The 24,043-nt window shown below is 38.5% G+C and overlaps 1 protein-coding gene across 5 annotated transcripts in view; it reads left to right on the top strand.

Annotated features, from left to right (window-relative positions):
* The window catches only part of CFAP91 (cilia and flagella associated protein 91), a 71,287-nt gene that overhangs the window by 1,023 nt on the left and 46,221 nt on the right, over positions 1 to 24,043 (top strand). For all 5 annotated transcript variants that reach the window (XM_054482761.2, XM_054482765.2, XM_054482763.2 and 2 more), the window contains exons 2-7: positions 3,123 to 3,199; positions 3,745 to 3,902; positions 5,012 to 5,095; positions 6,254 to 6,310; positions 11,953 to 12,134; positions 22,587 to 22,764. In XM_054482761.2, the coding sequence (XP_054338736.1) occupies positions 3,123 to 3,199; positions 3,745 to 3,902; positions 5,012 to 5,095; positions 6,254 to 6,310; positions 11,953 to 12,134; positions 22,587 to 22,764 (736 nt within the window). The remainder of the gene's footprint in view (positions 1 to 3,122; positions 3,200 to 3,744; positions 3,903 to 5,011; positions 5,096 to 6,253; positions 6,311 to 11,952; positions 12,135 to 22,586; positions 22,765 to 24,043) is intronic.

Here is a 24,043-nt window from a genome sequence, read left to right on the forward strand (position 1 = left end):
TGTTCATTTTATGTTTTCTCTCTCTCCATGCTCCTTGAGTTCCTTAAGTTCCTGTTCTACACATTTTTGTAGTCTTCTGAGCGCCTATTCTAGTGCTGTTACATATACTAGGCACTTCAATAAATAAATGTTTATTGAATTTGCCGTGGCAAGAATTGTAACCAGCTAAGCATGATTTTTACCAATTTTGCCCTCTACAATCCCAGGTTTTTCACCTGAACCTTGCACTGCTTTCAGCAATGTGGTGTTGCCTCTGGGAATCCCAGTCTCCTTTGTGTGGGAATCTCTAGGGTACACATTCCTAGATAGAGGCTGTGTAATGATTGCTGACATACTCTGGCCAGTGGTTTTCTGTATTTACTCTTGGTTTTGTGAAATAAATCAAGTTAGCTCCTGTAAACACATCACTGTGTTTTTTTTTTCACGAGTAATTTGAGGAGAACAAACATCTACCCAAAGTATTTATTAAGCTGGTTGTTTCTTTGATGCCGAAGTGTCTCTTTTGCAGAGGAATTGCTAAATGTTTCCATGTCCCTTGCTAAGAACAGAAATTCACTCACAGTAGATCAAATAAAAGTTTGGATTGTTATAAAACAGACAATCTCACCGCAATTCATGGACAGGAAGAGAACTATAGCCAGGGCAGGTGAGAACCTGGACGGGGAAAATCAGAACTAAGATGCTGTGCTCTCCTGCTTTCTTTCTTTGACCTTATGACCTTTCACCTTGTTAGGGTTGCCCCATTTAGCAAATAAAAATACAAGAGGCACCGTTAAGCTTGAATTTCAGATAATGAATAATATTTTAGTATAAATTTTTGTCCTGTGCAATATTTTGGAACATGTTTATGCTAAAAAATTATTCATTGCATATCTGAATTTAAATTTAACTGGGCATCCTGTATTTTATCTGGCAACTCTAGCCTTGTTTCTATGTATAGTCAAGCCCCAAGTAATGATATTTCGGTCAACAGTGGACTACTGTTGACCCAGTATAAGGATGTCCCATAAGATTATAAGGATGGTCCCATAAGGGACCATATAAGGGTCCCTTATATGGGACCATATAAGGATGGTCCCATAAGATTATAATGAAGTTGAAAAACTCCAATTACTTAGTGACATTGTAGCTGTCATAACATTGTAGCCCAATGCATCACTTTTTCTATGTTTAGATATACAAATACCATTGTGTTACAACTGTCTACAGTATTCAGTACAATAACATGCTGTATGGGTTTGTAGCCTAGGAGCAATAGGCTATACTATATAGCCTAGGTGTGGAGTAGGCTATACCAGCTAGGTTTATGTTAAGTACCCTCTGATATTTACACAACGATAAACTCACCTCATGACCCGTTTCTAAGAATGTATCCCCATCATTAAGCAACACATCACTATGCTTACTTCCTTCCATCTGACAGAAAGCCTCTTGTGTATGGATTTCTCTTACTATGATAGGGACTAGGGTGGCATGCTTCTTGACTAATTAGCCCTAAAGCTCACCACCAATTGTATAGCGTCTTTGTGTATTGTAGCTGAAAATTTAAGTTAGAAATTTAAGATTGGTTGTTGGCTGGCCAATGAATTGACTGGCCTTGGGCCAGGTTTCCACCTTGACAGAACTGTGGTGGTGCAAAGTTGAACACCTTTCCAGGCTCTTTTACCCTTCCCTACGAAGCCCTATGTGATTAGTTCCCTAGTTACTTCTCTGGCCTCTTATCTACTCTCTTTCCCCCACTTCATTATGCCTCATTCGTCCTGGTTTCTTTGCTATTCTTCAGATGTATCAGGCATGTTCCCATCCTAGGGACTTTGCTGTTCTTCAGATGTATCAGGCATGCTCCCATCCTAGAATGTTCTTCAGATATCTAACTAGCTAACTCCCTCACCTTCAAGTCTTCTTACATGCCACCTTCTCAAGGGTCTGCCCTGACCACCCTAGTTAAAATTGCAACCCAATCTTCCTTACCCGATTTCTTCTTTTTTAAAAATAACAACCCTCAAATTCTAATGTGTAATTTGCTAGTTTATTATGTTTGTTGTTTATTGTCTCTCTCTCATGAAGTCAAAGATTTTTGTCGTTTTGTTCATGTATTCTAAGCACCTAGATAGAGTAGCCAGTCAATAAACATGTGTTGAATGAAGGAGCAAAAAGAGCCTGAGCCTCTTGCAGCTTTTCAGCCTTGGTGGGATTATCCAATGTCTGCATTTAGTAAATCGTATTTGTTGGGTTACTAATGAATTATTAGGTTTTAGGAATTGACACATATTATCCAAATTCAAAAGGGACTTGTTTCTAAATCACAATTCCCAATTTATTAATTTCTATGGAGAAATATGTGTTACCATGTTATCTAGACTAGCTGGTCAGGGTATTTGCCTCCCCAGAGACAAGTCTACTTGGGAAATCAAGTGTATCTGAAGGTTGCTTGTTAATTTAATGGCAAATCAGTTGATTTTAAAGGGTGGTACAGTATAGTCAATCATGAATACTCTTCATCACTTTAAAGATATACCTGATAAACAGATACTTATAATAGCAGGGCAATATTTTGTTGAACTTTGTAAAAATAACAGTCCCATCATCAGCAAACTTACAAACTTAAGGGGTGAATTCTGAAGATAGCTGATTTTTTTTTTTAACTGTGTTCACCAATTCTGAGATATCATGTGGTTTGCATCTTTCTAGTGCACCAAATATGGGAGATAGTATAAATGTATTACTTCTTTCACTTGCAAATTGGCATAGTGCATATATACAAGGTCTTTCCCTTGAAGAAGTTTTTGGGCTACCCAGGCTCAAAAGGAGTTTTGTTCATAGGAGAGAAGAAAGTGTGTTTAGGGTGTAGTACTTGAAAACATGCTAGACTTTCTTTATGAATTCCACTTCTGTAAGCTGACTTGGAATACTCAGAAAAGAAAAACATCTACCACTTGCTGGTAGAAGTGGTAGAGTAACAGGGCCACATGCACAACAGAGCATGAGCTGCTGCAGAGTCAGGCAATATTTAAACTTTTAAATTTGTTTTCCAATTAAGAGATTACATGGCTTTGACATTATTCTCAGCCTAGGGGTAGATATGTTCTATTTGTTATGCTACTTGATTGTTTATTTTGCAGATCCATTGTTTATTGTGTCAAGTGAGAAAGACCACACACAGGCAAATATCCAAGCCACCCTGATTCGCAGCAGACTGGTATGTCTAATTCATCAGCCAAGGCTACCTAATGAACCTGAACCATCTAGTTTGCCTAACTGCATTGATCAGATTGACTAATCACCAAATCTTCACTGGATTTTAGTGATTAGGTAATTTAGTGATTAGGTAATTTCCACAGAAATTACCTTGCCAAGATTACTGGGGGGCAAAGCATCTTAATACTTGTGGCTCATTGTGAGGATTAAGTCACTAATAATGAATAGAGAACCCATAAGCTAATTTATTTCAATGGGATAAATACAATAATATATGCCCATGTTAAAATAATTCAAGTAGTACAAAAGCATGTACAGTATGAAGTAAATTCTAGCTCTACCCCCCACCCCCTCCACATAAACAGCTGTTGTCATCAGTTTCTTGGGCATCTATTTAAAGATATTCTATGCATATAGCAATAACCCCTCTTCTTATGCTGTATACATTGTTTTGTATGTTTTTAAAAAGAGTTTACAATGTAATTAAAATGCTTTAGAAAAGCTGTTGGTATAATTTTGTCCTTTGCCTCCCTTCCCTAACATTAGAGAAAAGTTCCCAGGTTTAAAACCATGTTCAGTAACCTGATCCATTATCCAAGATATTCTCTATATTGGAGCAAGTCAGATCCTGTCCCACCATTTATCAGTCGGGAATGGAAGGGCCATGAGGAGAAACACAGAGAAGCCCTCCGGCAGCTCGCCACGTAAGTGTTGGGTGGCTCCAGGGCCTAAAATAAATGCATTAAAAACATTTTTTTAAATTCATTTACCATGTGTGGTTTTAAAATGTTCAGTTGTGGTGTTATACCTAGGCCAAATTTTCTTTCTAAACCTCTTTTGACCAAACAAACCTGATTATATATTATATATATGAGAGAGAGATATATATATGAGATATATATGTGTATATATATATATATATATAAAATTTTGTCTCACATATATATATATATATATATATATATATATAATGACAACTTGCCACCAAAGGTAGGGATGACTGAGTTTGTTGTTGCTTGGATCCAACTTAGCAACTGAAAGTGCTCTTTTCTGCTAATATCTAAAATATTTTTTGGAAACTTGCGGCCAAAGCACCTTCAAGGATAAGTCGAATTCTTTATTCTTTTAATTACTTACAAGTTCACATTTAGTAAATTAAAAATTATAAAGCCTTTTAGCCTGGACATAGAAAAATTGTCTTTTGGCCAGGCACGGTGGCTCACGCCTGTAATCCCAGCACTTTGGGAGGCCGAGGCGGGTGGATCATGAGGTCAGGAGATCGAGACCATCCTAGCTAACACGGTGAAACCCCGTCTCTACTAAAAATACAAAAAATTAGCCGGGTGTGGTGGCAGGCGCCTGTAGTCCCAGCTACTCAGGAGGCTGAGGCAGGAGAATGGCATGAACCCAAGAGGTGGAGCTTGCAGTGAGCCGAGACTACGCCACTGCACTCCAGCCTGGGTGACAGAGTGAGACTCCATCTCAAAAAAAAAAAAAAAAAATTGTCTTTTAATATTTTGTTATTCTTGTGTCCTTTTAATTAAAATTGGGCATTTTTGTATCTGGGATTTCATAAATCCACTCTTTTCTCAGCTCTTGCTCCCTCTGACTAGGTCCTGGTCTCCTGGCTCAGGGCAGAGGAAGAATCATATATACTCTAAGTTGTATGGCAGTCAAATGCAGGTTATGGAAGACTTTACTCTCGGTATGAGATACTCTGTGTAGCTCCTACTCTATACACATAGAAATATTAAATAGAAATTATATGTGGAAATATTTTAGACTTGAATAATGTTTTCTTGCTTCATTTTAGAACTGACACTTCTTTTCAGATGCCTAGAGAAGTTTATGAAGATCCTGAAGTTACTGGAAAGAATCGCTATAAATACTTTGAAAGGTAGAATGTAATTACTAATGAATATTTGAGCCCTAATATTATTAGAGAACCTCTTTATGATAATAATAACAGTTATCATTTTTCAGTTTATACAATGTGCCAGACTCTATTTTAAGTGCTTTACATACATATGATCTAATCTTTACAACAGAAATGTAGGCTAAGATATATATGATCCCCGTTTTACCAATAATGAAGCTGAGACCGAGAGATGATAAATAGATTGCTCAAGGTCATATAAGCTAGCAAGGGGTAGATCTGGGGTTCAAACTAAGCCTGCCTGACTTTAGAGATACTGATTGCAACTAAGAATATGTATTTGAAAACATTTGAAATGAAGTCATCAAATGAACGAGACACAGTGGAGATACCATGAAGTCATAGTGAAGGGGAAACTTGTGTTCAAAGGGATAACATTTGTTCTCTTTGTGTGAACCTTGCCCAAACCAACATGGCCAAAAGGTTCGTTTTATTTCATTTGTGGTTTATGCTTATGTAATAACCATATACTCAAATCAAATTAAAATCAGATGGGGATTTCCTTATATATCTTACTGGAGTTAGAAAAAATAGTCTTGATACCACATCTGCATAAGCTTCCTTGAGAAAGTAAATTTCTAATCCACATTATTATTTATGAGCAACCTCCTTATGGAAATTTTGTGATGCTGACTTTTCCAGAAAAATGTTAAATTCTTAACTGTTAACTATACAGTTCTGTACAGTTAACTGTACAATTCTTAACTTTTAGGGGGAGGCTTCAGATTAAATCACTGTGAATTTCACAATGTCTCAGGAACTTGAGAAGTTGTTGGGAACTAATGGCCAGCTGAAGCCCAAGTGCAGGGCTTAAAGTGTGGCTTCTTCAAGTGTGACTTGTTTATCATCTGAAGAGAAAATACTGGAGTGTTTATTAAGAATGCACATTCATTGGCTCTACCCTATACGTACTGAGTCTCATGGGCCAGACCTGGGAATCTGCATTTTAGAACTTCCCCACCCTGCAGTGATTTTGTATATCCAGAAGTTTGAGTAACACTGATATATGGGATATTTAAGCTCACTGATTTTTAAGGGACAAATATTAGAGCTGTAAGAGAGTTTAGAGTGCATTCATTGCAAAAGTCCCACACATTTATGTTTTCTTTTTCCTCCCAGGCCTTTTCTTCCATTTTTTCAGCAGATGCCATTCAATGTTGTTTATGCCGTATCCAAGTAAGTAACCATTATTTGAAAACTCTTTCTCAGTTTATTTATTGTTTGCTTCCATATTTTTTCTTAGAAGATAGTTCTGTAAATCACTATTTTTCAAATTGTGGATCACAAAGCATTAGAAGGGTATGAAATCTTCTAGTGTGTCATGAGCAGCATTTTAAAACATGAAACAGAATAGAAAATAGCCAAAGCATCAGGTATATGGAGGGTAAGTTTGTTTTTGTTTATCACTTTTGTTTCAGAAAAATATATGTTTATATGTATATGATGGATTATGATATAAAATGTATTTCTTACTGTTAGTTGTCCATTTGTGCTGCTATAACAAATTAACACATTGGGTGATATAAATAAAATAAATTTATTTCTTGAAGTTCTGACGGCTGGGTAGTCCAAGAAGCAAGGCAGTCCAGTGGGCAGTCAGTGTCGGTGAGGGCCTTCTTGCTGTGTCTTCACATGGCAGAAGAAGCAAATGCTGTGTCCTCACGTGGTGGAAGGTGAAAGGGCAAAAAGGACCTATGCTAGTTCTCTCCAATCCTTTTATAAGGCACTAATCCATTGATGAGGGTGGAGTCCTCATGACTTAATCACTTCCCCTAAAGGCCTCCCCTCTTAAGACCACCACAATGGGGACTAAGTTTAAACATGAATTTTGGAGAAGGCACAGACACATATTCAAATTGTAGCAGTTGTAGTTTAAAAAAGTTGAAAAGTGCTTTAAATATCTTCTTCTGCTTCTCTGAAACACTTATTTGATGACAGTTCTTCAACATTTCCTTAAATAAACAAATCAGTCATGTAATATTTTTTGAATGCTAGAATTTTATAACTTAATAACCATCTAATCTACACAGACAATGTGGTATACAAAGATAAATAAAACATGGTTTCTGCCCCACAACGGAGTGAACCAAGGTAAGAGGGAGGTAAGGGACAAGGGCTGAATCTGAGACAAATGCGTATTTCTCGTCTCTAGTTTCAGGACAAGACAGCAGACTGGTAGAGTATTCCTTTAAAAATCTAATTTTTGCTACACTCTTTCCTCTGTTAATATAATTTAATATTTCTATAAGAGAAAAAAGTCCAAGGTATTCATGAAATTATCAGGAATAGAAACCTTTTTTAAGGTCTCATATTTCTGAATACAAATTTATTCAGGACTAGATTTTCAAGGGTGCATTTAAAGAATATAGTTATTCCTAATAATATATATCATCATATGAATAGGACATGTGTTATTCAATGTCTGTAATCCTCAAAATAAATGCTAGTTATGACTCTACTTCACCCTTGACTTTTTTTTAAGACTGTGTGGATGCCTTTGGCTCTTTATAGAGATGGAGTACAGATTCCCTGCTCTCCCTAGGCAGAGCAACTTCCTGGGGTACCAGTTTGTCCAGAAATAGCTGTAGACTTATATTCTAGGAAATGTTTTGTATGAGCAAAAGGGGAGCTATGAGCTGTGTAGATTCCTAAAGATCCTTCTAGTAATTCTTTAAAATCAGGCTCACTGAATTACCTGCTTTGGAGGTCATAACTGCCTCAGTCTAAAAGTTGTTAAACTAATTCTAGGGAGTTCAGAGGCCTGCAGTGATGAACACCATGACCTCCCCGACTCCTCCCTAAATAACGGTGACACAAGGGATAAAGATTCCATCCAAGAGTTAAACCATGACATTTGACATTGTAGCTACTCTCTATCTCTCTTAGAACTTTTTAAAGAATGAATCCGTATTCCTGAGTGAGGTCAATTCTGGAATTCCAGTATGTTTGAGTTTCTGAGCAGTGAGTATAATGCCACCTTGTGTTATCAGGGATGGAATTGTCTTGGGACCAGCTTGCCTTCTCCAGCCACACCCTTTTCATGGCTAGCTGTTGGAGTCTTTCCTTTGGATTCTACATAAGCACCTTTTCAAAGAGAATAAAAAGTTAATACTTTTGAAACATTCAATGAAGTTCATAGTAGAACAGGATTTGCTAGGTTTGTGAAGCCCCTCTCTGTACAGCTCTGTTGGGGCTGGGAGAGAAAATCTAGGAGACTGTAGGTATGGCAGACAGTGCATGTCCTGGTGCCTGGGCAGTGGTGGAGGAGGAAGGGCCTAGATAGAACACATAGAGCAGCCCTGGCTGCCATAAGAGTACTAAAGCCAGAGCAGGTGAGCCGGAGGGCGGGAGCCAGGACACAGCAGGGTTCAGGCCAGCATGGAGCAGATGTGGGACCTTTCTGAGTTTGGGTCCTGTTTGAGGTTGGGGAGGAGGTGGGAAAGGGATCATTGCTCTTTGTTACTCATATTTTACTCTCCCCTAAAGCCAACAGAAATAGGGAAAAAATAGATTGGAGAAATTAAGAAGTTAGTTAAGAAACCATGTATTAAGTTACTGAAAGAGTTCAAAGTAGCTTTCCTCTTTTACATTCTGTTCCCTGACCCACCTGGAAAGATACGAAGCCAGAAACCTTCATCAGAAGAGTTCATTAGGCCTTATCATAAACTAAGCACATTTGATCAGATGGTTCAAATATGTAATTATTTAATTTGAGAAAAAATAATTTATTCTCTTAATTCAAGATAATGGTTCACTAATATAATAAAACTTCATGTGACTTTGGATGACATAAAGCTGATTTGAAGTTATTTATTCAACTGGAATTTTATAGTAGAATAATTTCTACTGAAAACTTAAGAAGCCATATATTATCTACATGTTAGAAATTTATAGCAACTACTGGAAAGTGACTTCAATAGCAGTTACAGTTCAGCATTAGAAACTAAAGCCCCGGCGCGGTGGCTCACACCTGTAATCCCAGCACTTTGGAAGGCTGAGGCAGGAGGATAACTTGAGGTCAGGAGTCTGAGACCAGCCTGGCCAACATGATGAGACTCTGACTCTACTAAAAATACAAAAATTAGCTTGGTGAGGTGGTGGGCACCTGTAATCCCAGCTACTTGGGAGGCTGAGTCAGGACAATCACTTGAACCCGGGAGGTGGATGTTGCAGTGAGCTGAGATCACACCACTGCACTCAAGCCTGGGTGGCAGAGCGAGACTCCATCTCAAAAAACACAACAAGACCAAAAAAAAAGAAAATATTTAAAGTACTTGCTCCAGCACAGGTTGAACTTCCAAACAGGTATTTCTTTCTAACTGGCTTGAAATGCTTTTGTAAAAAATTTTTATTTTATTTTTATTTATTTATTTATTTTTTGAGATGGAGTTTTGCTCCATCACTCAGGCTGGAGTGCAGTGGCGCGATCTTGGCTCACTGCAACCTCCACCTCTGGGGTTCAAGTGTCTCCTGCCTCAGCCTCCCAAGTAGCTGGGATTGCAGGCACATGCCACCACACCTGGCTAATTTTTTGTATCTTTAGTAGAGACAGGGTTTCACATGTTGGCCAGGCTGGTCTCGAACTCCTGACCTCGTGATCCGCCTGCCTTGGCCTCCCAAAGTGCTGGGATTACAGGCATAAGCCGCTGTACCTCGCCCTTTTTTTTTTTTTTTTTTTTTAATCTTTGGTGTATGTATTTGCTGTGCTCGTAAGCTCTTACCATTGCCTCTGTTTTTCAAAATGGAAATATCTCTTTGTTTTTGCCTTCATCTTTAGTTATTTATATAATTTAATCAATGCTTTCACCAACTTGGAAAAAAAAGTCTTAAGTCAAAGTGGCTATATTGGTTTTTTTCTTATTCTAGAGGCAATGCATGTACATGTTAAAAAAGAAGATTCAGAAAAGTATAAAGATGAAAAAAATTATCTGTATAATTTTGCTATCTAGAAATAATTACTATTATTTTATTGTATATACATCTAGGTATTTTTGTATGCATAAAAACACAGTTTTAAAATGTAAAAATGGAATCCTACTATACATACCATTTAATAGTGTCATTTTTTTCTACTTTACAATGAATCATGGACATTTTTGAATGCTCAGAAGTATAGATTACATTATTATTTTGAATAGCTGCATAAATTCCATTATGGCTGTTTCATATTTTTTTAAACAATTCTCGTATTGATGTGATCATTTAAGTTTCTAATTTTTCACTCTTATAAATGAGACTTTATGAACATGTTTGCATATGTATCTTTGAATACCTGTCCAGTTATTTCCTAGAATAAATTCCTAGGAGTAGAAACGCTGGAGCAGCCAGGCGCGGTGGCTAACGCCTGTAATCCCAGCACTTTGGGAGGCAGAGACGGGTGGATCACGAGGTCAGGAGATCGGGACCATCCTGGCTAACATGGTGAAACCCCGTCTCTACTAAAAATACAAAAAAAAAAAAAATTAGCCGGGCGTGGTGGCGGGCACCTGTAGTCCCGGCTACTCGGGAGGCTGAGGCAGGAGAATGGCCTGAACCCAGGAGGCGGAGCTTGCAGTGAGCCAAGATCGCGTTACTGCACTCTAACCTGGGCGACAGAGCAAGACTCCATCTCAAGAAAAAAAAAAAAAAAAGAAATGCTGGAGCAAAGCGTATTTTAACTTGTCAGTTAGGTGTACCTATTTGTATTTCCATCAACAGTTTATGAGAAGGCCTATTTCTTCACAACATAATCAATGCTAGGTACTTTCAATCTTTTAAATCTTTGCTTATGTGATAAAATAGCATAAAATAGTATCTTGCTGTTTTACTTTTCTTTGATTACTAGTTATTTTCATTATCTTCTCATATGTTTGTTAGAAGTTTTACTTTTTGTTTTGTGAATTCTCCTTTACTCATTTTTCCATGGGGTATTTAACTGCCTAATTGATTTACAAGGGCTTTTTATATAGAAAGGCTATTTAAACTGTTTATCATATATGTTCCAAAACCTTTTTCTAAGTTTGCCATTCACCTTTTAAATTTGTTTGTGATATTTTGAGGCATGGAAGTTGAAACTTACCCTCAATTCTATTGATCATCTCCTTTTATAGTTTCTGGCTTTTAAGCCAGGCTTAAAAAGACCTTCACTCAAAGATGATACAAATGTTGACTTATGTTTCCTGTTAGTACTTTTATAGTCTCATTTTTACATTAATTTTTTTAAAGATCTAAAATTAATTTTTCTGCAAGAGACAAGGTAACTTTCCCACATGTTAATAACAAAGTGATCCCAGCATTAATTATTGAATCATTTATCCAGATAGAGCCTGTCTGCCTGCCTGCCTGCCTTCGTTCCTCCCTTCCTTCCTTTTTCTCTTTCTTTCTTTCAGCAGAAACCATCTCTTCTCTTTTCTCTGCTCCCGTATTTCTGGAGGGAAACAGAGAGTGGGTATCGAACTGAAACAAAGAAGAAACCAGAGAATGTAGTAATGCTGAACAGGTTCAGAAGTGCTGTAAGCATTCTAGAATAGCTCTGTTCTACAACCTTGCCCAGTGACACACGTATAAATAGGCACTTTTGTGGGTCAACCATGGTACTTTGTGGGTCAACCATGGTACTTTGACCCACTCAGTTTCCTGGCAGAGGTGAGAATAACAAGGCAATTCTCTCAAGATTTGGGCGCATAATCCTGGTTATAATGATTCATGACTTTGTACCTGTCAACATTTAAAGGAGGAATGGACTTGACGAAGCTTCGAAGATTTGTTTCTACTTGATTATATAGTATTTTAAGTGATCATAACAGGTTTCAATTTTTAAACTGATTTTTCCCTTTTAGGGCAGAACCATACACTTTTCCTCCTACTTCTACTAAGCACCTATCCATCCCTTCAAAGTCTACTGTGGGCACTCAGACTGATTATCGGGATGCTGACGTTCAAACAGATCCATACTCTCCAGAATATGTAGTATGTCAGGACTCAATCCCTGAGCTCTTGACCCTGGCTACGCTTACTTGGGGTGAGTTGGTAAATCTCCTGACTATTGGCAGATGACAGTGCTGATAACCACGCATGCTGTTCAAAGGGCTCATGTACAGGCAATTGTGGTTTACAGTGTTGCTGTATAAAGTGTCTTACTCAGTACAGCAACTTCATAGACTCATAATTTTTCTGATACTTCTGGTCAAATAGAGATACTATCCTTTTATTGTAAGTAGTTTTATCGTACTCTATCTGTGAAGCTGAATTTCAGCTTAATATTGCAGTTGCTTTGCTGACTACTCACCTATGTCCTCTCATTTCTCTCTCCTAGTGAACCACTTCCTTTTCATTGAGCAATCATACTTCTTTAAACATAAGCTTTGAGTGTAAAATACTGAATGCACATTCCTAAGTATGTCATATTATCTTAATTTGCCAAAATATCTTAATTTACCAAACCTCCCTTATGTACTTTATTAGATGATTTGGATGACTTGATATTATCTCTGAAATGCTAAATATCTTTCAGGCTCAGAAATTAACTCTTAGAATGTAATAAAATCTGGCCTAGGCCTATATTATGTGAACCTATAAAATTAATAAGTGAGAGTACCTTTAGAAATTATTAGAAATTAGCTTATCTAACTCACTTAGTTGTATTAATAGCTGGGAAACTGAGAACCAGAGAGGTTAACTAATTCCTCCAAGGACATAGAGATAGTTGGTACATGGTAATGATTTTTAAATGAGATTACTTTTCCCCCCATTGTAACAGATAGCTGTGATCAAGTCTGTGTCCCAGACAAAGAAGATGTTCATATCTGGGCTCTAGTTTTGATTCTTGTTTCCTGGCCCACTTTATGAATCCAGATTAAGCATTCTCAACACCCATAATTTTTTTTTTTTTTTTTTTTTGAGACGGAGTCTCACTCTGTCACCCAGGCTGGAGTGCAGTGGTGCAATCTTGGCTCACTGCAACCTCCGCCTCCTGGGTTCAAGTGATTCTCCCACCTCAGCCTCCCGAGTAGCTGGGAGTACAGGTGTGTGCCACCACGCCTGGCTAATTTTCTTCTTGTATTTTTAGTAGAGGTGGCGTTTCACCGTGTTAGCCAGGATGGTATCGATCTCCTGACCTCGTGATCTGCCCACCTCAGCCTCCCAAAGTGCTGGGATTACAGGCTTGAGCTACCACACCTGGCCCAACACCCGTACTTTAAAGCAGAGGCTCTACTTTCAGGCCTAGATGGCAAATTAAAAATATGCTGAAACCTTCCGTTTCTGCTCTGAATGCATAAAAATTACAGGAAAAAATTAATAAACATATAGACACACTTAAAAGCAAGAAAGAAAATATTCGTAATGTAGAAATGGAGACTTTTTCCTAAGAAAGAAGTAGCTGGGAACCTTTGGTGGTGAGTAGGAGCTGTGCATGGCAGGGAACCAGGTCCAAGTCACCTGCCTGAAGGGGAGGGGCCAGAGCCCTTCTCCTGCACACAGGTGCAACTGAAGCCTGGTGCCTGCCCGATAAAGATTATAGACAGAGCAGAGTCAGGCATTCCTGCCTGTGGCCTTGGACTTTACCTCTTAGTGTGATAAGGACTTGGCGTTAAACTGCAGAAGGACAAGAGCCAGGCAGAGGCTCAGAAATGCTTCACCAGGCAAAAAACAAACAAAAACAACCTAATCTGGTACACTGTCATAGCAGAACTGAGGTTAAAGTGTCAATAAAAGCCTCTATGAGCCAGGCCTACTCCTACCATTTGTAGGACCCAGGACTCTAAGGGAGGCCCACCTACCATGTGTATAGATATTTTAAAATTATAAATCAAGCTAATATCTGTTAAGTAAAATATGTTGGTTTTTTTTCACAAACATCTTTATAACAAGTTAAAAGGACAAGTTTAAATTGGAATTCTTAGACTCCTGGGATTCCATACTGTAATGCGGCAGTGAGGCGAGAGCCTGCTGTGGCCTACCCTTTTCTCTCCCCACCCTGGATCTGCTCTACATCTGAGGGGCCTGTCATGCATGCCCGTGATTACCCCAGCTCTTCTTCCCAATGTTGACACATCCCTACTAACAGCTGCCATTTGGCCCCACCTTGGGCTTAAGGGTGAACAAACAGCAGCATATAGTATGCTCTCAGGAATCTGAATCCTGTGAAGAGGCCTATGGAACCTTTGGAAGCAGGCTCGGGGCCATTTGTAGAAGGATTTCCAGGACCACCTGGAAATAGCTCCAGGTGGGCATGGGGCCTTGGACTCCTCACCTTGTGGTGATGAGCAGGGCTCTAAAGAATGAGTTTAGGTAGTAGCCACTCGCAGGTCAAGGCTGCTTACTGACCAGGGTGCTTATGAGGGAAACCTGCGGCTGGTCTCCACCCAAGAACCCCAAAGCACACAAGGAACAGAGACACCAGGAGTGACCCACAACAAATAAAGGAAATGGAAGAATAAATTTCTGAGTAAACAGAAAATGGAGCAATCTGAAAAGGACTTAGGAAGTGCTTTCTATATTCTCAAAAGGATGAGGGGGAATTAGCAACACCAAAACAAGAATGGGAGTCATGAAAAAGAACCAGTTGGAATCAAGGGGGAGGAAAACTATAACGTTTGAAATAAAATGAACTCAATAGTAGAATAGACAGAGCTGAAGAGCAAATTAGTGAAATGACAGATTAAATGGACACATATTCCAGAATGCAACATACAGTGGTAGAACAAGGTAAAAGAAAAGGAAGATCTGTGGGGGCTAGGACATGAGTCTAGGGAAAATGGTAAAGAAGCAATGCAAGAATCAGTGGCTGAGAACTCCCCAGAACTAAAGAAAGACATTAGCCTTGACACTGAAAAATTCCACTGAGTACCAAGAAAATGATTCTTTAAAAACTCACACCTCCTAATAAAAGACAAAGTGAAAAAACTATTAGAAAAACTATTAGAAAGATAACTCAGATTACCTACAAAGGAAAAAAAAGATGGATATTTTGTAGTATTGCCTTTAAGGTGCTGTGGGAAAATGATTGCAAACCTAGAATTCTTTTACCAGCCAAACTATTATTGAGGAGTGAAGGTGAAATAAAGACATTTTCATAGATAAGAACAATATCTCTCTCATAGGATATTGTAAGGATTAAGTAAATTTATTTATGTAATGTGTTCATACCTACAATCCAGCAATTTCACTCCTAAGTATACATCAAAAAAAAAAATGAGCATATTATTCTACTAACGGAAATGCATAGGTGTGTTCACCAAAAGACATATACAAGAAAATTCACAACAGCATTATTCATGATAACTCCAAACTGAAAACAACCCAAATGTCCATCAACCATAGAATGGATGAATAAAATATAGTCTATTCACATAATGGAATTCTATATAATAATGAGAATGAAGTACAACTACATGTGGTTACAAGGGAGATTGTAGATGTGTATATAATCGCGTATATAATGCTGAACAAAATAAGATACAGAAGAGCGCCTACACTGTGATTTCATTTACATAAAACTTAAAACCAATCAAAACTAAATTAACGCATTAGGAATGAGAATGGTAGCTATCCTTGGGGCAGGTAGAGACTGGGAAGGGGGTATCATGGGCATTCTAGTGTTCTGGTAATATTCTATTCCTTGATCTGGGTGCTGATTATATGGGATGTTTGTTTTTGTTTATGTATGCTATACATTCATGAAAAGTTTACATAAAGATAAGGGAAAAATAACGGCAGTGAAAAAGGATGACACTGTAAGCACTGCGGGGATAAAATTAAGTGCTTATGATGTGTCAAGAACTGATCCAAGTGCTTTACATTTTAAACCTATTCAGTCTTCACATGTTAAATGAATAATAAAGTTGAAACAAATAGTTGATAATACAGATCTTTTAAAAGGCAAAAGAAATGGTCATTAGGGCCATAAGTAATTTTCTAATAAAGATTAATAATACAGCCAAGCCTCTTGTAGGAAGCATCAAGAAAGAAAACAGAAGATGCAAACAGAGTATTGGGATTGAAAGGGGGACAGAGTAACTACAGAATAAACAACTTAAGAAATACGAGAGTGCTATGAATATCTTTCGCCCTATATTTAAAAACTTAGAAAGGCTGGGCGTGGTGGCTCACACCTGTAGTCCCAGCACTTTGGGAGGCTGAGGCAGGCAGATCACTTGAGGTGAGAAGTTTGAGACCAGCCTGGCCAACATGGTGAAACTCCGTCTCTACTGAAAATACAAAAATTAGCCAGACGTGGTGGGCGCCTGTTATCCCAGGTACTCAGGAGGCTGAGGTTGCAGTGAGTGAGCCAAGATTGTGCCACTGCACTCCAGCCTGGGTGACAGAGTGAGACTCCATCTCAAATAAATAAATTAAAAAAAAAAAAACTTGGGGGCCGGGTGTGGTGGCTCACGCCTGTAATCCCAGCACTTTGGGAGGCTGAGGCGGGCAGATCACGAGGTCAGGAGATCAAGACCATCCTGGCTAACACGGTGAAACCCCGTCTCTACTAAAAATACAAAAAAAAAAAAAAAATTAGCCAGGTGTGGTGGCGGGCGCCTGTAGTCCCAGCTACTCGGGAGGCTGAGGCAGGAGAATGGTGTGAACCCGGGAGGTGCTGCTTGCAGTGAGCCGAGATCACACCACTGCACTCCAGCCTGGGTGACAGAGCAAGACTCCGTCTCAAGAAAAGAAAAGAAAAGAAAAGAAAAGAAAAAAAAAGAAAACTTAGATAAATTATACAATTTTTAAAGAAAATGTAAATTACTAAGTTGGTTTTAAGAAGAAATCACAAACCTGAATAGAAGAGTAAGTATAGAAATTGACTTGGTAAAAAGAAAAAGAAAATCCTTTTAAGAGCACCAGGCCTAAACAGTTTTACAGGTAAGTTTACCACACCTTTAAGGAACAAATAAACTTTTATGCAACTTCTTTCAGGAAACACAGAATAAAAGTTAATTTATTCATTTTATGAGACCAGTATAGCCTTAATTTGAAAACTGAATAAGGACAGTACAGTTATTAGTTAGTATTGGTAGCACATTGATTTTAGGACCCTCCAACCCTACCAAGATTTTTGGGTGCGCAAGTCTCTTATGTAAAATGGCATAGCATTTGCATATAACCTACACACATCCTCCCATATATTTAATCTCTAGATTACTTATAATTCCTAATGCAATGTAAATTCTACATAAATAGTTATTATACTGTATTGTTTAGGGAATAATGACAAGAAAAAAGTTTGTACATGTTCAGAACAGACACAGTTTTTTCAAAAAATATTTTCAACCTGCAGTTGGCCAAATCCACAGATGTAGAACTATGAAAATGAAGGGCCAACTATACTAGTAAGGAAACTTACAGGCCAATCTCACATATGAAGAAATATGCAAAAAAATTCTAAATAAGATACTAGCAATCTAATCTTGCTGTATTTTAAAAGAGTGACTTATGACCAAATGGAGTTAATCAGAGAAATTCAAGTTTGTTGCAATACCAGAAAGCCATTCCTGTAATTTACCATTTTAACCGAAAACATAGGAAAAATCCTCTGGATGCAGAAAAAAGTATTTTATAGCATGCAATGCTCATTTATGACATATACTCTGAATAAACTGGGAGCAGAAGGAAACTTTAGAGACTTAATAAGGAGTATCTACCACAGCCTGTAATAAACATCATACTAAAGGTGAAACTTCAGAAGCTTTACCTTGAAAGAAAAAGACATTGATAATGCTCATTATCACTACTATTTAACAACGTAGAGAAGATCTTAGCCCAGAGTTTATCAAGCCTGGCTATGATCTCTCCTTTCAGGAACATTTGGGAATATGAGTGGCATTCTTCTATGTAATAATGATAGGAAGTGCTTCTGGTATTTAGCTCATGGGACAGGGTATATCTGATAGGCTGGCATGGATACTAAACATCCTGTACTGCTTGGGGGAGTTTCATACAAATAATTATCTGTCCATTATGGCAATAGCACCCTGGTTGAGGAACACTGAGTCAGTGCAGCAAGATAAGAGAAAAATGGAGGCATGGCGATTAGAAAGAAGCAGCAAAACTATCCTTATTTGCACACGTGCTCACTTAGAAAATCAAATAAATTATCAGAACTAAAAAGAAGAGTTCAACGAGAAGTCAACATAGATCAGTCGCTTTCCTATATGAGAGCAATATCCAATTAGAAAAATTGTTGAGGCCAGGTGTAGTGGCTCACACCTGTAATCCCAGCACTTTGGGAGTCCAAGGCAGGAGGATTGGTTGAGGCCAAGAGTTTGAGACCAGCTTGGACAACATAGTGAGACCTCCATTTCTACAAAAGAAAAATTAGCTGAGTGTGGTGGTGCACACCTGTGGTCCTAGCTACTCAAGAAGCTGATGCAGGACTGCTTGAGCCCAGGGGTTCAAGGTTACAGTGTACAGTGAACTATGATCTTGCCACTGTACTCCCACCTGGGCAACAGAGTGCGACCCTGTCTCTAAAAAAAAAAAAAAAAAAAAAAGGAAGAAGAAGATGAAAGAAAGAAAAAGAAAAGAAAAATTATTTACCTGAGGTCAGGAGTTCAAGACCAGCCTGGCCAACATGGTGAAACCCCGTCTCTACTAAAAATACAGAGAAATTAGCTGGGCATGATGGCATATGCCTGTAGTCCCAGCTACTCGGGAGGCTGAGGCAGGGGAATCACTTGAACCCAGGAGGAGGAGGTTTCAGTGAGCCAAGATTGCACCACTGCACTCCAGCCTAGGTGACAGAGCAAGACACTGCCAAAAAAAAAAAAAAGAAAAAATTGAAAAAAATTACATTCGTTTATTTGTTTTAGAGATGGAGTCTCACTCTGTTGCCCAGGCTGAAGTGTAGTAATGTGATCATAGCTCACTGAAGCCTCAAACCCTATGGCTCAAGTGATCCTCTCACCCCATCCTCCCAAGTAGCTGGGGCCACAAGTCCACACCACCATGCCACACTTAATTAAAAAATATATTTTTTTTGTGGAGATGGGGTTTCATTATGTTGCCCAGGCTGGTCTCCAATTCTTGGACCTAGAAATTCTCCTGTCTCGGCCTCCAAAAGTGCTGGGATTACAGGTGAGCCACTGCACTTGGCTGAAAAAAATTACATGCACAATAGCAATGAATAACAAAGTGCCTAGGGAATCACTTAATAAAAACGTGCAAGGGAGTTATGGTGAAAAGTATAAATTATTCTTTATGCACATAAACAGAGATTTGATGAAAAGAGAGAACATATTTATCAATGGGAAACTCATGCTTGAATAGATAAGACTTCTCCCTCAAATAATTTATACCTTCAAGTAGTTCTAATCCAGATTCCCACTCTCAATATAACTATGCCTGGGTAAATTAGCACTTTTCATCTTCTCTTCCCAGAAATTATACAAAAGCAAAAACAACAATACTCCCACAAACTCCATTTTCAGTAAAACTAAAAATATGTGTAATTCATGAACCACTAAATATTTGTAAGGACTGCAAAAAGCAGCTGAGATTGGGCAGATGCAATGTGGGAGGAAGTGAAGCATGCAGCATGGGAGAGGAACCATCAGGGGATCTCAGAAGGCAGGGGCAAAAATATACTTCTGAGGGTAAATTAAGCAATATCCAGAATTAAAAATGATCATATTTTATGATGTAGCTGCTAGACTCTAGCATTTCTACTTCTAAGAATCCTAGAGAAGCTCACATATGGTACAATGAGACCAGTACAAGGATGTTTGTTGCAACATTATGTATGATCAAAAAATTAAAAGCAATCTAAATGTCATTTGAGAAGATAGATAGCTTAAATTGTAATAAAGCCTTACAGTGGAAGAAGGAAACTAGATCTGTATATATCAGTACGGCTAGGCTTCCAAAACAAAGATGAGTAAAAAAAGCAAGTTGCAGAATGAATAGCTATAGTACAATACCATGTATGTAAATATTAAATAAACATCAGTACTGTGTCTGGCTTCTATAGAATTCATTTTTGGTTCATATTTGCTTTTACTAGACAGGAAGTATAGTATAGTGCACAAAAATACAAGGTTCAGACTGCCATGTGCAAGTTACTTAGCCTTTTAGCCCTTCAGTATCTTTATTTGTAAAACAGGCATAATTATGTTTATGTGATAGGGATTTGTTGAAGATTAAATGCATTAGAAAAGTGCTTGGCATTATAAAAGTGCTTAAATAGCCAGGCGTGGTGGCTCATGCCTGTAATCCCAACACTTTGGGAGGCTGAAGTGAGCAGATCACCTGAGGTCAGAGTTTGAAACCCTGGCCAACATGGTGAAACCCTGCCTCTACTAAAAATACAAAAAAAATGAGCTGGGCGTGGTGGCAGGTGCCTGTAATCCCAGCTACTAGGGTGGCTGACAGGAGAATCGCTTGAACCTGGGAGGCAGAGGTTGCAGTGAGCCGAGATTGCGCCATTGCACTCCAGCCTGGGTGACAAGAGCAAGACTTCATCTCAAAAAAAAAAAAAAAAAAAAAAAAAAAAGTGCTTGGCATAATAAAAATGCTTAAGTAATGTTAGGTTTTATTATTATTATAATTCATAGACACATAAATTTGTATATAAAATGTTAAGATTGAATAGAAAAACACAAATTCCTTTTTGTGTTTACTTTGGGAAATGGGAGAAGGGAATGGGGCTCAATGTGGTAGTTAAAAGGTACATCGGCTTTATTTATAAGGTTTCAATTTTTTATTAAAAAATGTGAAGTATATATGACAAAATATGTACAGTTGTTAAGTCTGCATATTTATGGTATGATTTTCATAGTTATTTTTAAAATTACTAAAGAAAATGCCATGCAAGACCCACAAAATAATATGTAGATACATATATATACATGTATACGCATACATATATATGGTATTTTGTATACAGATTTATTTACCTCTTTATACATCTATAAAAGTAAAAAGATGAGCTGGTAGTATTACTCCTCACTAAATGCATCATTGTGACTGCCTCTGGGAAGGTGATCAGAATGAGGAAGCAGAGTATACAACTTTAGCCTTCTCTATAATATCCTAATTTTATTTTATTTTATTTTTATTTATTTAGTTTTTGAGATGGAGTCTCACTCTGTCACCCAGGCTGGAGTGCAGTGGAATGATCTCGGCTCACTGCAACCTCCGCCTCTGGGGTTCAAGTGATTCTTCTGCCTCAGCCTCCCGAGTAGCTGGGACTACAGGCACCCACCACCACGCCTGGCTAACAATACCCTAATATTAAAAACAAGAGATAGTGAATTCATATATTACTTATTTGCTTTTTAAAAGCATAAACATTACAAAAGATCTGAAATAAGACACAAATCTTAGGCATGCCCTACTGTACGTGGTAGAAATATGACTTATTACTTATTTCCTTAGATTTTTCTGTATAATTATATTTTTAAATGAAAATAAAACAAAGGTTGGCTTATTGTGGTTCAGTGATCAAACAGGAAACTTGTTCCAGCCTCCCTTTCCTTTACCTGCTTTTGCAAGGCCACATTTAGAGGTGCTAGGCGCCTAAGTGTGCTGGCATCCTCAAAACTTGATCCAGGGAGGCATACGTTGGTTTAGGTCTCAGCCAGTGTCTCGGAGCTGGTCAGGAGACACATCCAGTGGCCACATCCTCCTGCCTGACCTACGGGTATTGTGTCTTTGAATGCTCAAAGCTGGAGGTAAGAGATAGCCCTAAATTTTACATTCACTGTGGGGACAAAACCGAAAGATGGTGAATTCTCAGCTAGTGATTAGTGTCTTCATTTTCTGTTATTTTTTTAAAAAGTATGTGGCCAAGTGGCTCACACCTGTAATCCCAACACTTTGGGAGGCTGAGGCGGAAGAATTGCTTGAAACCAGGAGTTTGAGACCAACCTGGGCAACATGGTGAAACCTTGTCTCTACAAAAAAATAAAAATAAATTAGCCAGATGTGGTGGCACATGCCAGTAGTCCCAGCTACTTGGGAGGCTGAGGTTGGGGGATCATTTGTGCCCGGGAGGTCAAGGCCGCAGTGAGCTGTAATCACACCTCTATACTCCAGCCTGGGCAACAGAGTGAGACCTTGACTCACAAAAAAGAAGAAAAAAGTATATATTTTTCACTTTTATCCAACAAATTCCCTACCCCATATTTTTTCCACCTCAGGGCTCTGAAAATGCCTTGTTTTTCAGTATATAAATTTGTTTATTACAGAGCATTCCAAGGTGTGATTATTCAGTAGTCACTTAATATTCTTCAAATGCATTCCAGCATTCTACATGCAACTAAAATGTCTTATGGCTCAATTACTAGCAAGAGGCAGTGGGGCACAGATACCACAAGCTTTGAGGTACATCTAGAGGCTGTTCCCTAATGTCATGTATCCTGTCATGGCCCTTGAATTTGGAGAAGAGGAAAGGAACTGACAGGGAGTTAATTATATACTGGGGGGTGTGTGGGTCAGCTCACTTGTTCCTAAGCTGTGCTGCTTCATCCTGCAGGTCGGGGTCTGCCAGCAGGACAAGCTGAGGTGGAGATGATAGAAAGAGCCCGCGAGAAGCGTGCTTGGGAAGCCACTCTCCCTGCTCTGAGTGACACTTCCCAGTTTGAGAAGAGGAGGAAGATGATGAATGAAATGGAGAGGAAGGAGTGGGCCTTCAGAGAGCAGGAGATTGAAAAGTAGGTTCTCTATCACCCAGACAACTGTTCCTGCACCGGTGGGAATAATGTTAATACTTTATATCTGCAAAGCATTCTCCCAAATGTATGGGTTGAAAAGCAATCCTTAACCTATAGAGATAGGAAATTGGGCGTCCGGTTCTTTCAGGAGCAGTCACATGCTTCTGATGTGGTCCAGAAGCTCAGTATAATTTTCTCTCCAATAACATAAAAATGTAGAATGCCCTCTGTGTGTTTGAAGAAGCTCAGCATGGAACCCAGGTTTGAACAACTCCTGAAGGGCATCTCTGATTCTTCTTTTCCCTTTTCTCTTTAGTATCTATCTTAACTGTCACAGAATCCCACTAATTTCTGCAAAGCACCTTTGAAACTGTCCCTTCATGTTTATTCCCAGTGCCACTGTCCCAGTGCCTGGGCTTTCTTCATACCCCTTCAAACAGCCTTGACACTAGTCCTAGCTCTTACCTACCCCCAACCCCGACCCAAGACACTGGGTGCACAGTCAGGATGCCTTGCGTTCTAGCTAGAGCTGATGGGGCATTTCCTAGTTAAAAGACAAATTATGGAATTCTTCCATTAAGAGATGAGTATATAACAATATACATAAATAACAATATGCTGAGGTACTTGTGGTTGGGTTTTCAATTATTTTAACTGATATATTTTCAGTAATGGAGTTGTTGCTGATATGTGGAAATGATAAGAGATTATGAGAACCAAAAAATTATAACTCTCTAGCAAGAACAAAGGAAGGGCGTTTGCTGAGTTTGTCCTTTGTGCTAGGCTGTGCTGACGCACTTTATTGCTCATAGCAATGCTACCAAGGACCCTTACACACAAGAGAGGGACCCAGAGAGTTAGAGTCTCAGCTTGGTGCTAAATTTGGAATATGTTAAATTTTTTCAACACCTTCAGATTAAGCCTGAATCTAGGCTTTGTGATGTTTTGATAAAAGCTTGCAATTTAATAAAAACATAGTGTTTGGGCAAAGTAGGTGTCAAATACCCAATCCTGTTGGCAGAAATTTAAATTTATTATTGTACTTTGGAAAGATATATATCTTTTCAAAAGGCATTAAAACTGTTAAAAATGTATCTGGCCAGAGCGAAGGCATCACTTGAGAAAGCAAGTACATTTGTTAAACTGAGGGCAATTTTAATACATGTATTTTGAGTCCCTTTTACGTGCTAGACTCTGTGCTGTGAGTTGGGAAAATAGGGATGAATAGGAAACTGCTCTTCCTGACAGAGCTCTTTATGGTCCACTGGGGCATGGGGAG

The sequence above is a fragment of the Pongo pygmaeus genome, chromosome 2 (genome assembly GCF_028885625.2).
Source record: "Pongo pygmaeus isolate AG05252 chromosome 2, NHGRI_mPonPyg2-v2.0_pri, whole genome shotgun sequence".
Classification (NCBI taxonomy): domain Eukaryota; kingdom Metazoa; phylum Chordata; class Mammalia; order Primates; family Hominidae; genus Pongo; species Pongo pygmaeus.